The sequence below is a fragment of the Podarcis vaucheri genome (genome assembly GCF_965113315.1).
Source record: "Podarcis vaucheri genome assembly, chromosome: 1".
In the NCBI taxonomy this organism is placed as follows: Eukaryota; Metazoa; Chordata; class Lepidosauria; order Squamata; family Lacertidae; genus Podarcis; species Podarcis vaucheri.
The window spans coordinates 81,343,396-81,358,871 of record NC_138759.1 but is presented as its reverse complement, the minus strand read 5'-3'; the positions used below and the strand labels follow the sequence as shown (position 1 = coordinate 81,358,871).

General features: G+C 43.7%; 1 protein-coding gene across 1 annotated transcript in view; it reads left to right on the top strand.

The window, feature by feature from the left end:
• The first annotated feature begins 9,779 nt into the window (after nucleotides 1–9,779).
• PTDSS2 (phosphatidylserine synthase 2) overlaps nucleotides 9,780–15,476 on the top strand; it is a 42,078-nt gene continuing 36,381 nt past the window's right edge. The window contains exon 1 of the mRNA XM_082191585.1: nucleotides 9,780–10,211. Within this exon, the coding sequence (XP_082047711.1) occupies nucleotides 9,955–10,211 (257 nt within the window). The 5' untranslated portion in view covers nucleotides 9,780–9,954. The remainder of the gene's footprint in view (nucleotides 10,212–15,476) is intronic.

Genomic DNA, 15,476 nt, shown 5'->3' with positions numbered 1-15,476 from the left:
CCAGCTAATTCAATAGGCAGAATTTCAGAACTAAAGTATAATGGGTGGTGGTGATATTAATAATAATAATAATAGTTTATAAGTTGCATTTATATCTCACTTTCTTCTCCAGGAAGCTCAAGGTGGTGTGCATGGTTCTCCCCCTGCTCATTTAATCTCCACAATAACCTTGTGAGGTAAGTTAATCTGAGAGGCAGTGACTGGACCAAGGTCACCCATAGAAGTTCATGGCTGAGTAGGGTTTTGAACCATAGTTCTGCACATCCTGGTGCAACACTCTCTAACCACCATACCAACACTGGCTCTCAGCGTGTGTTCACAGTGGTGAAAGCTGCAGTTTCTACTGGACCCCTATTGACTTTAGCCAAGGACCGAACACTTCATATAAAAGCTGCTCGCTACGCGTCACTTATGATGGGTTTGCTTGTATGGTGCTGTCCAGTTTTGTCAGAGTTACATAAGCAAAAGGTGCCCATCCCAGGAAGCTTACAGTCTAAAGTTGAGGAAAGAGATGAGAGAGAAGAGGGCAGGACCCAAACCAGTGGATTCAAGTTACAAGAAAGGAGATTCAGATTAAACTTCAGGAAGAACTTTCTGACAATAAGGGCTGTTCTACAATGGAGCGGTACCCCTCAGACTGTCTGTTGGTGGTTGTTAAGCAGAGGTTAGATGGCCATCTGTCAAGGATGCTTTACCTGAAATTTCTGCATTGCAGGGGGTTGAACTACATGATCCTCAGGGTCCCTTCCAACTCTACAATTCTATGATCCCTGTGGCATGTGCAAAGGGCAATACAGTGGTACCTCGGGTTACAAATGCTTTGGGCTACGCGTTTTCAGGTTGTGGACCGCGGGAAACCCGGAAGTACTGGAAAGGGTTACTTCCAGGTTTTGCCACTTGCGCAGAAGCGCTAAATCATGCTTTGCACATGCGCAGAAGCGCCAAAGTGCATCACACGCATGTGCAGATGCGGCACTGCAGGTTACGAACGCTGCAGGTTGCGGATGTGCCTCTGTCACAGATTATGTCCGCAACCCGAGGTTCCACTGTATATAAATAATCCAAATAAATAAGAACAGAGTGGGGGGGGTCTGTATAGGGATGCATCCCCTTCCTCTTTAATATTATTAGGATTCAGGGTTGTCCCATGAAATCAATCTATAAAATGAGAAATGGAGTACGTAAATGGAGTTAAATTTCCTGCTTCCCAGTCACTGTCCAACTCCTATCAACCCCTGCCAGCATGGCCATGTTGGTGGGGCAGAGTGAAGTTTTAGTCTAAAGCAGAGGTTTTCAACTTTTTTGAGTCCATGGCTCCCTTGACCAACTATATTCTTTCTGTGGCACCCTGTGGGGTTCAGGAGCCCAGTTATGTCACTCCTTGCCTGCAGAGCTGGCAGCCTCTCACCCTTTTTCAAATACCCACCCTTGTGGAGTGTTCCCTCAGCCTCCTTTCCTCTCCCCTCTCCTTGGGAATCCCCTGGGCAGCCGCTGCTGCCACCCCTAGTCTCTGAGCTGCCCTACCGCCACCACCCACCCCAAAGAGAGGTGCCTCCTCAAACTGCCTCACAGGGGTCTGGGACTTGTCTGTCCATTCCCAACAGCAAGGGCTGACAGACTGGCTGGCTGGGCTCCCTTGCCCGCTTGATTGCTTGCTTATTCTGAGGCAACCTCAGCTCCTGGCAACCAGCACTCCTTGGCAAGCCCCAGAGGCATCATTTGCCTATGGAGCTTGTAGCCAGGGCTGCTGCAATAAACAGCTGTGCGAGCCTTTGGGAGGCAGAGACACAAGAGGGAGTCAGAGGAAGGAGAGAAGGAAAGAGGGACAGAAGCCCACAGCACCCCTGGCTATCATTCAAGGCACCCCAGGGTGCTACAACACACTGGTTGAAAAACACTGGTCTAAAGCATTTGGGGGATACCACGTTGGGGAAGGCTGGCATATGACAAGCAGGTCCTGTGTAAGCAGCAGAAAAGCACTGGCAGTAATGAGTGATGGCATATATTGTTTTTGAAGATGTGCAAATGACCTGAGTTCCTAGGAACTGGCATTAGGCCCTATAATAGCGTTACATGTGCAAATATAGGGACAGAGTTGACACTGGGGTTTGTTGCAGCAGGATCCAGTCCTTGTCTTTGTGAAGGTCAGATGGTCTCCTGTTGTGGATCTGCAGCATCACATACAATGCTATCCTAATCCATAGAGGCACAGGAAATGCCAAATCATAAGTAAGCATGTAAAACTGCAAAGTCTTTACTGCTGCTTACTAAGAATTAAATATATGCCTTTTGATAATTACCTTAAATGGAAGTATTTTTTAATTCAGGTATTCTTGCTACGTATGAATCTTCCGAGCAACTGGGAGAAAGAGGATTTGTATTGTTTGGCTGTAAACCAGAGATGGGAAAACTGCCCACTGCCACCCAGTGTTGTTGCCCTATAGCTCTCATCAGCCCCAGCCAGCATGGCTAATGGTTAGGTAAGATGGGAGTTGAAGTCCAACAGCATCCAGAGGGTCACATATTGTAGGCAATGGATCTTGTGGCATACTCTGGAAGAAAGCTGGAAGCATAAACTGGGTGTGGAGGTCAGCAGATTTTAATAACAAGCTGTGTTTTTTTATGAAATAGGGTGTGTATACACACCATACATTTAAAATGCATTGGGGGGGGAGCAAGAACCAGGGAACTGTAGCTGACCCCTTACTGAGCTACAATTCGCCCTTAACAAAGTGCAGCTCCCAGGATTATTTGTGGGATAATGTACTTCAGATGTATGGTGTGTTTGCAGTCTCATAGCTGCACAGTGCTATCCAGTAAGTGAACCTGTAGTGCTCAGTTAATAGCGAGATAAAAGCATTTTGAGACTGACTTGTCTTATAGCACCATCTACTGTGCTTCTGACAAGACTGCAAGCATTAGTGTATACTGCTTTATTGTATGCATGATGGATCCCTTTTTATATTTGTTTGGGTTTTTATGCTGAAAAACATGAGATATATGAAATGTATATAATCAGTGCTTTTTTTACAGGGGGGGAAAAGGTGCTGGTACTCACCATGCAATTATTACAGTAAGTGTAATAATTTTAATCTTTGCAGGGAGGGGGGGTGGAAAGGTTCTCTTGAGTACCCACAGAAAAAGCACTGTATATAATTCTTAAAATGGTATTGTAAACAAGGCCACAAGAAATGACAACCTGCAAAACTCTTTACTGGGGGCAAGGAGAGAAGGATAAGAGAATTGATTCCATTCCTCTTGCAGCAGTCCGCTGCACATCTGGTTGCTCTCTATGCTGGACACAGAGGAGAGAGAGAGAATACTTTCCCTCTCTGCTCATTTGCCTGAGTGGAATTCCATGAACTCACTTGCATGCAGTTCTCTGTTGCTTCTGGCTAGAGAGCAGAATTCTGACTATCTTGGCCTTGGCAGACTGCCTTTTCATACATAACAGCACTTATTGAAATTTGTTGTGCCTGAGGCATTATAATTCCTAGTCTAGGGCCCAATATCTGCAATGATCTTTTTTTCCAGACTGATGCAGAAACATTGTTTGGCACCTGCTGCAATCATATACATTTCTCCAAGGTCTCTCCATCCCTTTGTAGGGTGGTTTTTTTTTTTTGGGGGGGGGGGTTATTTATTTATTTATTTATTTATTCATTTTAAAGACCCATAAACCAGCATCTACTCATGAGGCGGCAGCTTCGGTTTGCCTAATGCTAGGTCTGGCCCTGGCTTAGCTACGGTACTCTTGTGCAACACACTCATTTTTTTATATTATTAATATTTATTAGTTGCTTTACTCACAAAAATGGCCCAAACTAACTGACAACACAATATAAGCATTGAAATCAATACAATGAATGAACCAATGAAAGCCTAAGAAAACTGATATGAACTTTGGTTACATATATCACTTATTTTTGAGATATGTGTTTAATTATTATTTTCTTTTTCTTTTTTTGTTAATATTGTTAATATTGTTTTTTCTGTTTTGTGTATTAGCATCTTTTTACTATATTTTTTCAGTTTTTATGTTTAATTGTTATATGTATGTATGTCAAGTTTGTCTGTCAGCATACTGTATAAATAAACTTATAAAAAACAAAAAACAAAAACCCAATGAAAACCTCTCAAATTCAGGCCCAAAAAGCCAGGTAAAAAGGAAAGCTTTGCCTCCTGCCTGAATGTATATAAACATGCCCCCAGGCAAACATCTCAGGGAAGTGTATTCCAAAAGAGGGGAGCCACCACTAAAAAGGATTATTCTCATGTTGCTACCCTCTGGACCTCCTGTGGAGGACATACATAGAGAAGGGCCTTAGATGGCAATCACAGGATGTGCAAATCTTGGCCACAAGGCTTGGATTTTTAATTGGAGGGGGGGAGCATATGGTTTTGAATTCTGAGTTCCCATATAATTTGGATTACCCTGCATATGTAAATATTTACCCCACACACTTTTGAATTCCACCTTTTAGGCCTTGCTGCTCTTTGTAAACCATTATGAAGTTTTTTAAAAACAATGTAGTGTATGGATTTTGTGAAACAAATAAACAAACAAACCAAGTGGAATGGAATATGGCCAGATGAAAAACTGAACTATCTTTTAGGGCTCCAAATTTCTGAGTGACCCTTTCTACCTGGCCAGCGTTCATATATAAAAATGGAAATAGATATATGCGGCCGGGCACACAGCCTCCCGCAGTTCAAAGAATTCTACTGCTTGTGCCAACCAGGCTCTCAATATTCAATTCCCACCCACTACAGATTTGGCACGCTTTCTTGTGATAAAATAATAGCTATCCGGTTCCAAACCACAGGGAATTTTAAAAGGCTGCAATACAAGCATCAATATGAGTATACTCTCCATATTGGGAAAGCTCCCAGATAATTAGAGCATCACAAGAACCCCCATTTGGCAGGGGGCCTACTTAGCAGAGTACTTAGCATAATGATTAATTCAGTCCGTAATTGACTGTGCATAATAGTGTTCTCGTATTTGGATGCTAATGCTTTTAAGGAGTAGCTCCAAAAGCAGATTGAGGAAACTGGAGATCCCTTTGATTTTCGTGTGCTCTAGGTGAGATTGCTGAGTAAGAGGTGAGTGCAAAAAGAAGAACCTGTTCTATCTGACTTCCGTGTGTGTGTGTGTGTGTGTGTGTGTGTGTGTGCGCTCACTGATTCTCATATTAACTTTTTATACATGGAAACTCATGCATGTGTATTGAAGAGAATGGCTGGGCAAGTGTGTGTTAGGAAGCTGATGCACATACTGACCTCTTGAGGTTTGTGACATTTCTAAAACATATCCCAAAGGCACCCATTCTGTTATTTCATGCACAGGGGTGTATCTAGTGGTTGGTTAGGTTGGCCCCTGCCAAGGGTGCAGGCCCGCAAAAAGTGTGTCTGTCCACTCTGGCTCAGAGTTGCTAGGAGCCTGCCTGCTCCCCAGGCTGTTCCTTTGCTGTTATGGGCAGCCAGGTGAAGGATGCAGGCTCCTCTGGGCACCCCAGCGGAGGAGCACAAGGGACTGGGGGGGGCACCAATAGAGCTTTTTGCCCAGGGTGCAAGGGACCCTAGGTACATCTCTTTTCATGCATGCTTTTATTTTAATTTTAATAAATACAATAACAAACATGCTTATATTGTTTTTTAGTTCTAATAAGGGACCCCAAGGCAATTTACAAAAACAAATATAAAACTGGCCTGAGAACAGCCCCTCACTGCATCAAGCAAACCTGTACACTTTGGGGAGTGGACTTTGTGTTGTTGGAACTGCTATATCATTGACAAAAGAAGTATGCAGTGGAGTGGAAAATTATATTTGATTTGAAATAACTATACATGGAGCAGGCCTGGGAAGCAACAAACTTACGTTTGTTGAAGATACCATGTTGACTTGCCACTTGTGATGTGTAATGATTAGAAAAAAGATTATTATTTGCTTTTATGTATTAGATAGGGTGTGAAATTTGACTTGCCCAGTCTGTTCATTATGGCATGAATCCACCTGATGTCTGTTGTTCCTGGTTCTGTTTCTCTTTCCTAACTCTCCGTATTTTACCTAAAAGTCAATTTAATTTTTTTTAAAGCAATGAATGTAACTCTTACCTTTGTACAAGAGTCTACATTCCAGCCATGCAAAAGCCAGAGGCTAACGTGCGCGTGTGCACACACCCCCTTCCACCAAAGCAAGCAAAAGCATTACACAATTCAATAGCACATTTCAGTCAGTCACACAAAAGCACTTGAGATGGGCACACAGCAGAGCTTCAATGTAACTGACCAACTATGGTTTTCATTATGTATGTCCTATCCTGAATTACACACCTGTTTCCCAATGTGAACTGATAGTAATGCTGTCTCATTGCCACAACCACCACTCTTTCCATACTCCACTTATTTTCTGGGTGGGGGAGAGTGGGAGCTGATATTCCTCATAGGAGGCAGATTTGGTTTTGGAGCTTCTAACTGTCAGTATTTTCATCCCTCCCATTGCAAAGATCAACAGATCATGTTTGTTTTACATTCTGTACCAGAGAAAGGAGGGGACGGAAACCACTCTACCAGACTTCCGTCCCTAGTACTGTGCCGGTTTTTCTTTGATCTTTCTAGAGACTAGGTGACAGTATGAGAGAGCTGACTCTCTCGTGCATGTCCATTCTGTTTTGTCTTGTTTAACCAGTAGTAATAAAATTAGGTATGCAACAAAACCTCCAGTGTTTTGCTTCCATTACTCTGCTACTATTGAGGTGCTCACAATAGCAAATGTGAGTCCACTGCACCAGGACCTGTTCCAGAGGAATGCTGTGCTCTGCTGTTTCTGCATTCCTGTGATCGGAAGGTCGGTGAAGGTGCTCCTGACACCCAGCCCATGCAGACACTGAAGACGTGGGCTCTATACAGGTGTAGGGACACTAGCTGCTAGTTTTTCTAGCTAGTAAATAAGGGAATACTGTAATGTGCCCAGTGCTGGGTCTGACTGGGCTTTTTTGGAGGGGCTTCTGCAAACCTGCTGCCCAATTTTTGCCAGATGGCAATTTTCTGCAGCACTCAGTTTTGTTGTAGGTTTTCAGAGTCTGACAGTTTAATCACATTGTCCTTTGCTACAAAGCAGTGATGGGGAGCTGCCAGCCTGTGGGTTGGAGGTGGTCAGCATGTCCTCCCTATTCAGTCTGCAGCAGCCTCCAGTCTTTAGCCTCACCCCTAATGGGAATTAGGCTTTCTGTTCTTTTTAAAAGCTTTTAGTGGTGCCTAACTGCTGCATGGCAGGGACGCGGGTGGCGTTGTGGGTTAAACCACAGAGCCTAGGACTTGCCGATCAGAAGGTCAGCGGTTCTAATCCCCGCGACGGGGTGAGCTCCCGTTGCTCGGTCCCTGCTCCTGCCAACCTAGCAGTTCGAAAGCAAGTCAAAGTGCAAGTAGATAAATAGGTACCGCTCCGGCAGGAAGGTAAACGGCGTTTCCATGCGCTGCTCTGGTTCGCCAGAAGCGGCTTAGTCATGCTGGCCACAAGACCCGGAAGCTGTACGCCGGCTCCCTTGGCCAATAAAGCGAGATGAGCACCGCAACCCCAGAGTCGGTCACGACTGGACCTAATGGTCAGGGGTCCCTTTACCTTTAACTGCTGCATGGGGGGCGGGGGCGGAAACCAGCTGGGCAGAGAACAGAGAGAGAAGGGGGGAGTGAGATAAAGAAAAAAGAGGAAGAGAAAGGGGAGAAAAGAGAATGAATGTGTTTGTAGGAGAGATGGCTCTGGGCCCTACCCACTTTGGTCAGCAATCTTGCTTACAGCTGCCATGCAACACCTGGCAGATTTCCCTTGAAAGAATGGAAGGTAGGGGGAATAGGATTTCTCACACCTATAAAGCAATGAAGCCAACCTTATGAGAGTAAGTAGTGTTTCCTAATTTGATGTCTGCTGATAGTTTATGACAGGGTGGTGAAGCTGTGGCCTTCCAGACATTGTGATCTGGGTCTGGTATGATGGGAGCTATAGACACACAATGTCTGGATGTATACAGGTTCCCCATTCCTGATTTAAGGGGACATTTATTATTCTATAGGTCGTCTTCTTCTTTGGCAATCACTCACAGCAGAGCAAGATTGTCCTCCATAAACACAGTTTTAACAATGAGTCCATAATTGACTGTGTAGGCCAGTTCTGGATCGACACAACCTTCCACAGTGGGGACATTGGTTTCCAGGTGGGAGTTGATCACGGTGTGGATTTGCCAAGCGTGCCTTCCTCTTGGCACGTTTCTCCCTTGCGTCTTGAGTTTGAGTATCTTCAAAGCCCATGACACCTTTGGTAAAGGCTGTTCTCCAACTGGAGCGCTTGCAGGCCAGTGTTTCCCAGTTGTCAGTATTTATACTACATTTTTTTAGATTGGCCTTGAGACAGTCTTTAAACCTCTTTTGTTGACCACCAGCATTACGCTTTCCATTTTAAAGTTTGGAATAGAGTAGTTGCTTTGGAAGACGATCATCAGGCATCACACAAAATGACCAGTCCAACAAAATTGATGTTGAAGAATCATTGCCTCAACACTGGTGATCTTTGCTTCTTCTAGTACACTGGTATTAGTTTGCCTGTCTTCTCAGGTGATGTGTAAAAAAATTTGGAGACACCGTTGATGGAATTTTTTGAGGAGTTGGAGATGGCATTTAAAAGTGGTCCTAGTTTCACAAGCATACAGTAAGGTTGGTAGTACAAAGTAGCTTTGTAAAAAAGCATTTGGGGTACACATAATAGACAATCAGTTAAGTGTCAAAAGCTGACCTGCTGACTTCCATCCTCGACCACAGATTTCACCACCATTTCTCTCCCACCATCCATACAGTAAGGTTATGTCCTGTATAGCCAACATTGAAATAAGGTGCACGGTGTTTGATGAAACTTACTCCTAGGTAGGCGTGTATAGGGTTGTAACCATATTTCTGACAAAGTTCATACTGTGCCTTTATTAACTGTGTAACAGACAGAAAGTGAAAAGGTCAAGGCTTTCTCCCATCACTTTGTTTTAGTTTATTAAAGCACCTTGATGCTTGGAAAAATAAAATCTCCAAGTGCCTGCTTGTCAAACACAAAAATCCTGATCTCAAAAGTGGCCCTATGCTCCCACCACCTAGTTCCAGAGGACCCTTCTCTACTTTGCTTAATAAGCTGTTGTTATGGTAACATGAGATTTTCCTCTGCCATGCCTCCACTCCACGCCCCTCTTGAGCAACGAAATTGGAAGAACAATTTCGGAATATAAACTCCATTTTGAACTAGGTGGGACTTCCTTCCATATCAACAAGTTTTAGGGTCAGTTTGTTTTCCAAGGACAAAACTCCCATTTACCAGCGGGGAAGCCGTTTTAGTCCTTCGCAGCAAAATCCACAGAACTGGGTTTAAAGATTCTAGCCCGCCATAATAAAACGTCTTCGCCTTTAGGATAGCACAGGGCTCTCTCTCTTTGCAGCTCCCACGGTCCGCCGTGGAACTTGCTTCAAAGCATGCAAGCGCGCACGGCTGCAACTTTGAAGCTGCGCATGCACGCTTATCTAAAAGCTGTAGGGGCGGGACTAGAAGAGTCTAACAGACCGCTCTTCGCCCACGAGCAAAACACACACACAAAAAACCACGCCCCATTTTGTTCGTCCCCCCCGCCCTCTCCTGGCTTGCGGAGTTCATGCCGCCGGCCCCGACTGCGCACGCGCGCCGCCTCGGCAGCGAATCACGCCTTCCGCGAGCGCGGCCCCGCCCCTCGACCCCGGCCTACGTGGGGTCACGAGCCAGCGGTGCTGAAGCGCCGCCTGTGAGCTGCGGAGCGCGCTGTTGCTCTTTGGGCTCGCCTCTTCCTCTCAGATGGGGCGCGCGGAGGGGCCCGCCTGGTGCGCGCGGGGCGTCGCTTGAGTCGCCGCTCTCTCCCCGCCGCCTTCCTGCAGCCAGCCGTCCCCGTCATGAGGCGCAGCGAGCGGAGAGGTCACGGAGGGGGCTCCGGAAAGGCAGCCCTGGAGGAAGAGGAGCAACCGCCGCCGCCCTCGGAGCCCAACGGGGCTTCTCCCCCCGTGGCAGAGGCTTCGCCGGGGCGCTGTAGGGGCGCGACGCCGGGAGCCGCCGCCGCTCCCACGACCACCACTGCTTCCACCACGACGCACGGGAGCCGGCGCAGCACGGAGTCCGAGGTGTACGATGACGGGACCAACACGTTCTTCTGGTAAGGGGGCCGGAGCAGGGCGCCCCGTGTCCTTCCCCCCTCGTCGCCTCTCTTCCCCAAGGCCCTTTCCCCCTGACACGCGGAAGGAAACGGCGCAGTCCATGGACACGGGTTGCCCACAGTAAATAGACTTGCGTATGCACAACTAAAGATGCGGGTAGCCAGGCTGTCCGTTTAAAAGGCTAGGGACCAACAAGGAGAAGGGAGTGAGCGCGGTGAACTTGAGGATGCTGGAACCAAGGCTATAAAGAAGGGTGTGCATCTCGTTGGAATCAGACTGGACTTCTCTTCCTGGGTGTCTCCTTCCCAGGAGCCCTGCTGAAACTGCTTCTTTTCTCAAGTCACTTCTGCTGTTCCTTCTCTTAGGAATTGGCCCTCCTTTGGTTTATCTCCTCAGCTATTGCGGTCAGTCGGGGAAGTGATTAGTGTTACATCCCTAAACACAGTTGTTGAGTAAATATCACGTAGCTCTGTACGACTTACTGCTGAGTAAATATGCTTTATATTTACTGCTGGCTTTTTCCACCTCTCCTGGCTTGATGAGTATTTGATATAGCAAAATCTCTGAGAAATATTACAGCACCAAGAGGAAACTCAGACTGCTTTCCCATGCATACTTGGAAATATATCCTGTTTAATTCAGTTAGACTTAATTTCTGAGTAAATACATTTGATCTTGCTTCAACTGCACACCTGTGGGATAACTTTCCTAGGCAACAGCCTACTTGTGGTAGTTGAAAGGCAAAACCACACTTTCATCTCCTTATCTCAAGAGAATACTTGCCTGGGCGGTTTGTAGAGAAGAGCACTTCTCTAAGTGTCCTTGCTTAATGGTTTGTGATAGTTTTCCAGATATCATTCTATTAATCCAGCATTTGTACTACAAAAACATAAGGTTTTGTAGACACAAGTAGTGAAAGATAGTGTGACTTTTGTAGTTGAGCAGTCTCGTGAAGAGATGGAGGCAGAATATTTACTAATATTTACATACTAGTAAGTAATTTTTTATCTATAGTAAAAAAAGGATTGACAGACCTCAATACATCCATATCTGATGAAGTAGGTGTGCACATGTGTGATGTTATTTTTCTCCTTTAGACTTATAATGACTACCTTGTTTAGTTTATTATATTCTCAAACAGAACTGGTTAAAACTTTACTTGTCCTGATGCACACCTGAAAGCAAAGCCATACTTTATTATTGTTGAGACAGTATGAAATAAGACTGTATCAAAACCATCTTCAAAGCAAAAAATAATAAAAATTCTTTTGCCATGAAAAGCCTACACAAGAACAAAAGATATAGCACAATACCTACCCACAAAGATATCGTAATTGTGGCATCACTAATTCTTGTATATTTTTCCACTTTGTGTCTTTATTTATTCCACTTGCTTTATATCTTTGAGGTGCCACTGTTCTCTTTCCATTATAGTTGTTAGGCTTGTAATGTAATACCCAGAATGATGGTTCTTTTCTTCCTCCACAATGGGTGTAACTTTTTCTTTTCGTGCAATTCTTAAAGAGGGCAAATTATTTTCTAGCAAACAGCATGATGTTAGTTGGAAATCTGGTAATTTAATTAAGCATCAACTCAGTGTCCTTAGTTTCACTGGGAGAGACAAAATTTCCTGCAAACTTTAAAAAAAATTCTCAAGCGTTTTATCCTCCACAGTATGTTAAGTAACATGGTTTCCAGCTTCAAAACCCTTTCTTCTTCTTGTGCCACATACATCAATTATGGAAAAGGGAATACAATGATTAGCTTTTGACATCAATTTATCTTCTTCAAAGACAACAGAGGGCATAGTTTTTCTGGTTCTGCAAGAGGCTTAGTAAAGATAGAAGAGCCTGATTTGAAGTGACTCCGACCTGGTTTGGCTTGAGGTTGCCCCTGAGTCTGACTCCTCTGATCTTGGCAGTAATAAAATTTGGAGTATGTTGATCTTGAAAGATCTGCTGATATTCAGTGAGAGTTCTGCAAACATAGAGTATACCTAGTGAGGCTGTAGTGGTTATTTCATTCCGGCAACATTGTAGGGACTGACTTAGAGCCTGCAATATCTCAGGTTTAGGAAACACAATCTTTTATCAGAGTTCAGGAAGGACCGCAGAGAACATTCTGGGAAGTTGCTGTGTATTGGCTGAATTAGTGACCAAATAACTGGATCTTGCAGACATACTGGCACAGTCCTGCCCTTTCAATGGAGAATGGGTAAAATTATAACTTGATTGCTTCCTTAATACTAGTTTAAAGGTTGTACATTTTATTGCTGAACAATTTTTCCAACACTGTTGATGATGTTTCATTATTCTGGGTGATAAGTGTTCTATAGTATAGTCAGATCTTTTAGATTGTCTTCAATGATTTGACCATTGTTTGTTTAACTGCTATTTTGATTATATGTGTCCGTTTAAGCTATGAAGAGAAGTGCAGTATTTAATGAGTTCTTAAATACTCTTACATTTGATACTTGAATATGCTCTAACTTTTGAAAAAGGAATCTAAGAACTGACAGAATGTTGATCTTTCATAGTATTTTATGTTACCTTGATCACCAAACACATTCTTTTAGAGATTCAGTTTAGTTCATTCTAATAGTGAATAACTGAGGAATGTAATTTTTCATTGATCATAATTTAAGGTGGATTAACATACATGCTGCCACAAAGTTCAGCATGTACACATACTTTCTGATTTTTTTGGAAGGACAGTAGTGCATCAGGGGTGGAGAACCTCAGTCTAAAAGGCTAAACACAGCTCTGTTGCTCTTGGAACTCTTCCAGGCATGCCCCTTGCTGGCTTTGTAGTGTCCTTGAGTGTTTTTGTCTGACTGAGATGTGTTTTTGAAGTAATATTTTACTTTTTGTTTGTCTGAATGGAGACTAGAGAAATATGTGTAGAAACTAATCTATTGTATAAAGGTAAATTTTTACATTTCATGATGTTCCCACTTTTGTCTCTGACACGTAGCGCTGCCCTGTGGCCCACAAAAGGTTGCCTGTAAGGAAATGCAGCCCTTGGCCAGAAAATTGTTCCCCATCGCTACTATACATGTCCACTCAAAAATAAACCCCATTCAGTCATTCAATGTTCTGTATAGTATCTGAAAAAGACAAATAAACAGTTAAAAAACCCCATTGCATTTCTTTAGGAGTTACTCCCAGCCAGTAGTATTACAATTGTAGTCCTAAGTAATTTTTCATGCTCTGAGTGTTTGTTACAGCAAAAAGAAGAGAATCTATTGGCAGTTTAAAGATAAACAGATTTAGTATGGTGTATGCTTTTATGGACAAGAGTTTCATCAGATACATGAAGTGTTACCCTCAGTTTAAAAGCAAACGTAAATGAGGCTGAATGCTCATTAAATGTAAAAGAGGAAAAGGGGGTTGGATCTGGTCAGTGGTCTGAATCATAGAGTCTGACCTCTGCAAGCTATGTTTGATAGGGACCACCCACCTGTGTGGTACATGGCTTTGTGTGTGGTACAAAGGTCCTGACCATTGTCCAATTGTTAGAGTTTCAAAGAGCTGCACACAACTCTGCAATCATTGATAGCCTGCTGATTGTTAGTACTTCCAGAGAGCCTTGTATTGCACTTTAAAGCCCCAACAATTAGCTTATTGTCAGAACTTCAAAAATCACATACTGCACTGGGCAAAATTAGGTTGCCCAATGTCATTGTGACATCAGGTGGTTGACTTCCTGCAAGCACTGGTAATCAATCAGCTGATGAGTGGTGCTTAGAGAGAACTGTATGGGGGATGCCTGCAATTCCCCCTTTGCCTGCCCCACAGCCAATATCATATATGATGTCAGGTGTAGGACAGGTGAGCATGACTCTGTCAAAATGGTCTCATGGGCTAAGTGGAAAGGCCTGGAAGGCCTAATTGGGGCCCATAGGTCAGAGCTTCTCTACTGCTAGTGTAAGAGGCATATGAGGACTGTTCGCACACACATTTGGCCACCATATAAATGCTGTACACTTAGGCTTCAATCCCTAAAATAATGCATCCAGTGAAATGTTTGGAAAGGGCAGCCATATTTATGTAAAGTGGCACATGCATGGTTTTTCTTCCTGACATTTTTCTTAATGTGTAGGCATTGTGGGTGGAAGCAGAGTGTAGCCAGTAGATGCAGTGCAACTGTGCAGTCCATGCATAGAGTGTGCATTTGTAAACAGTGTGACATTTCTATACAAAGTTGAAATGTATGCAAAGAAGCACTGTGACCATTCACAGTGTAGCACAAACTTCATAATGTAGCACACTTATAGGGGAAGAAAAAATATTTGGTCTCAGTTGAATCTTAAAATCACTTACTGATTCATTGTAGTTCAGCATATTAATGCTAGAATTTTTCCTCTGAAATTCTTTTACTGAAGAACTGAGACTTACAGACTAGCAGTATGTTCATGGGAGATTGAAATGTTTGCTGTTTTTTATGGCAGGTTTGTAACTGTCCTTCTGCTTAAGATAAATATTTAATATGGTCCTTAATATAGTCTGTGTGGAAACATTCAGCATTTAACATCTCAACTGAGGGGCAAAGTAGATGTGGCAGCAACACAATTTAGGCTGGATTGTACTGAAATCTGTAGTGAAATTGCAGTGGGAGATCATGAAGGGGGGAGGGAGGTAAATAACCTTCTGTGCCAACCTCATAAAATAAAGTCTTTTAAGCTATTTCTCTTAGTGAGGCTTGCTTCAGTCATGGAGCACCACTGATAGAAGGTTCTTTCTCCTCCCCCCTTAAAGCAGGCTTGGGGAGAGACCATAGCAGGGAATGCTTCTCCTGCCTGTGCTGTCAGCCCATCAGTGCTGCCACCCCATTTTGTAGGGGCTTTGCATTATTGTAATTCACTTCTTCTGACATAACTTCTAGTTTGGCCCCAAGTGAGCTACTTCAGAAGTACATGAAGGAGAAGTTGGGAGGTTATCTGTGTACTGTTGAGAGTTGTGCCAGAACCTGTGGAGCAACCCTCAAGTTCTTTCAGCGTTGCTGTTTTTACAGAATAATGAACCATTGGCAAATGACTTTGTTTTTCATAAGGACTTCTGGAAAGTGCTGGGAAATGGCTGTCCTTGTTTATCTAGACATAGGTGGCTGTCCTGTTGCTGATTCCTTTAAATTGATTCTTGTGTGTTTACTAAAATCTGTCCTCTCATTGAGTTTAATTTTATGCTGTACTCTAATATAGATGATTGGAATGGATTAGAGGTTTTTAAAGATAAATGCTGCCAAAAGAGCACATGATTTACCTT